This window comes from Eretmochelys imbricata, chromosome 4 (genome assembly GCF_965152235.1).
Source record: "Eretmochelys imbricata isolate rEreImb1 chromosome 4, rEreImb1.hap1, whole genome shotgun sequence".
NCBI lineage: Eukaryota > Metazoa > Chordata > Testudines > Cheloniidae > Eretmochelys > Eretmochelys imbricata.
The window spans coordinates 118,764,102-118,766,966 of NC_135575.1; the positions used below are offsets into that span (position 1 = coordinate 118,764,102).

Genomic DNA, 2,865 nt, shown 5'->3' on the forward strand with positions numbered 1-2,865 from the left:
GTTATTCTTTGCTCACTATTAGCATCTTAAAAGTCCATTCAGGTTTAGAATTAAGATGATTTTTAATATTTTATAAATACACATTTGATATTTTAGCTACAGAAAATCATGACTAATAAAGGACATCAGTGACAATTAATGCAAAGGGAACAAAAACTGTAAGCATTAATCTAGCTCTGAGTAGAAGTATCAAAAAGAGCTAATTTAAATCAGATTTTCCTGTGAGCACTGCTTTAACTCAGACATTCTATTTCCACACGGACTTTAGATTGCTTTTGAAATAATAAGTTACTTTAATCATTCAAGTAGAAATGCTAACATTTGTTTACACAATGTAAATCTTTATGCTAATGAAGGAAAAATAACTCCTTGATCAACAACATTTATTTTCATCTTCAGGACAGGGCAAAGATATCAAAGACAATAATGCTGCCTAGGAAAACACATTAATTACAGAGAAACTGTTTTGAAAGAAACAGAAACAAGTATTTAAATAATCACCCAGTTCACCACCAGCCCAACCCTTAGCTCCACATAAAATTCAAACAAAAACAAGAATTGGACAATCTAATAATTTTTATTTTTAGTGACCATGTCATTACAGCATCTGTCCCTGTTCTTAGAAGTTATGATACTTTATGCTTTGAGCACTTTCCATCTTCAGAGCTTTTTACAAACACTAACTAACTAGTCATATCCCAGTATCACACCCCAGGGCTGATTTAACTTCCTAGTCCTCTCTCAGTTTTGGGGATGTTGAATTAAGCTTGTTTTTATCAACTCTGTGTGGCAATTTCTAAACCCTGAAAGTGCAAGACACAGTTGGAGTGAATTGACTGACCAATAGTCCAGTAGTCTTTTCATTCTGTGTTTGCAATAGTCTTTTCATTCTGTGTTTGCAATTTGTTGTACAATCCAGTAAAAGCAGACAGGACACAATGCAATTTAATGTAAACCATTTGGGGTGAAAGGTGTTATTTTGTCTAAGGAGATCTCCCCCTCACAGTCCAGCTCACACACAGAGTCGGTGGCAATCTCATGGTCTGGGGAGATCTGGGACATCCTGTCGAAAGGATCATCCTCGCAATCAACCACATTAGGGATCATGTTGACATAAGCAGTCACTATTTCCTTATGGAAAAGGGTGTCTTGATTGTAGGAGATGAGTTCATTGCTTATATTGACTGTCTCCACTGGAGTGCTAGAGCAAAACTCACTGCACCCTAGGAGGTTGGAGAAAACCTTTCTGAAGTCAGCATTGAAAGCATAGATGATGGGATTGAGGGATGAGTTGGCCCAGCCAAACCATACAAAAATATTAAAGGTGGTCTCGCTGACACAGGGAAGGCCAGCATAAGGGTTGTCAGGGGGGCTCTCACAAAAGGGGACTATGCAGTTCAGAATGAAGAAGGGCAGCCAGCAGCAGACAAAGACTCCCATGATGACTGAGAGGGTCTTCAAGACCTTGGTCTCTTTTCTGATGGAAGTCTTGAGGCTGGTGTGGTGGTGGCAGTCAACGTGGCTGCTCCGGCAACTCTGTGCATGCTCAGCTGCCCTCTCCAGGGAGGAAATCCTGCGGATCTGCACTTGGGCAATGCGGTAGATCCGTGTGTAGGTGACTAGCATGATGGCCACGGGGATATAAAAGCTGATCAGCGAGGAGGAGATAGCATAGGTCCTGTTGAGGCTGGAATCACAGCTCTCAGCCTGTCCCTCAAGAGTCTCATTGCTGCTGGCAGTCCCCTCTGAGGGTCTCAATACTACTGTCCAGTTAGTGCCAATCCCTTCCGCCCAGGTGGGGCCAGTGTCTGCTGCTGCTGAGGTAGTGCCAGGTCCACCTCCATCAACATCCCCGCCTTTGTGCCAGTTGAGCTGGACAGGGATGAAGGAGATAAGGACAGACAAAGCCCAAGCCACGCTGATCATCACCAAAGCCACCCTCTGGGTCATCTTCCTCTCATACCTGAATGGGCTGGAGATGGCCCAGTACCTGTCCATGCTGATCACACACAGGTTCAGAATGGAGGCGGTGGAGCACATGATGTCAAAGGCCACCCAGACACTGCAGAAGGCCCCAAAGGGCCAGTAGCCGGCCACCTCGGCCACTGCCTTCCAGGGCATCACCAACAGGGCCACCAAGAGGTCAGAGACGGCCAAGGACACGATGAAGATGTTGGTGACCTTGCTCCTCAGGTGCCGGAAGCGGATGATGGCCACACACACCAGCACGTTGCCGAAGAGCGTCCAGAGAATCAGCAGGGACAGTAGGCTGCCAGCCACTATCTGCGCGGGCCCCGCAGCCACAGGCGGCTCCCCTGACCCCTCCCCAGCGCCCACTGCAGGCGGCCCGGGCTGCTGCAACAGCAGCGAAAGCGGGAGAGGCTGGGAGAGCAGGGTCTGGTTCTCCCCTGGAGACTGCAGCATGGCTGGGTCCCTCCCCCCGGGGCCAGGGCAGCGGAAGCGCGCTGCACGACTAATACTTCTCCCGAGCGCCCATCGCTTGGCCCCATTGGATCCCCCGGGGGCGCTCACTCCGCCAGCCGGTCACCGCCACCACAGCAGCCGCGGACCGCTGCCGGGCTCGCTCCTGCTAGCAACCTGCTCCGAGGCGGCGGCCCCCGGTTCGCCCCCGGCACTCACTCAGGGGGCATCGGGGCTGCTGTTAGGCTCCCCTCCTGCAGCCGGTGCGCCCGAGTGGCACTGCTGCGCTGCCTGGACTCTCCGCGAAGCGCGGGGTGCTGCCGCTGCCCCCCGCCGCTGCCAGTGCCCCGCTCTCAGCGCGCCCCTGAACGAGTGCGGGGGCGGCGGCTCCTGCTCTCCGCGCCGGGCGCCGCCGCTTGCCCAGCCCTCGTGCTCTAGCTGCGC

At 51.0% G+C, this 2,865-nt stretch overlaps 1 protein-coding gene across 1 annotated transcript; it reads right to left on the bottom strand.

The window, feature by feature from the left end:
* Positions 1-945: 945 nt before the first annotated feature.
* On the bottom strand, positions 946-2,424 carry DRD5 (dopamine receptor D5). Its single transcript, XM_077814635.1, has one exon. It carries the CDS (start codon positions 2,422-2,424, stop codon positions 946-948), a length of 1,479 nt encoding a protein of 492 aa, XP_077670761.1.
* Positions 2,425-2,865: the final 441 nt, after the last annotated feature.

Excerpts from the sequence above, each read along its gene's own strand:
- DRD5 (XM_077814635.1), bottom strand. The coding sequence starts at position 2,424 with ATGCTGCAGTCTCCAGGGGAGAACCAGACCCTGCTCTCCCAGCCTCTC.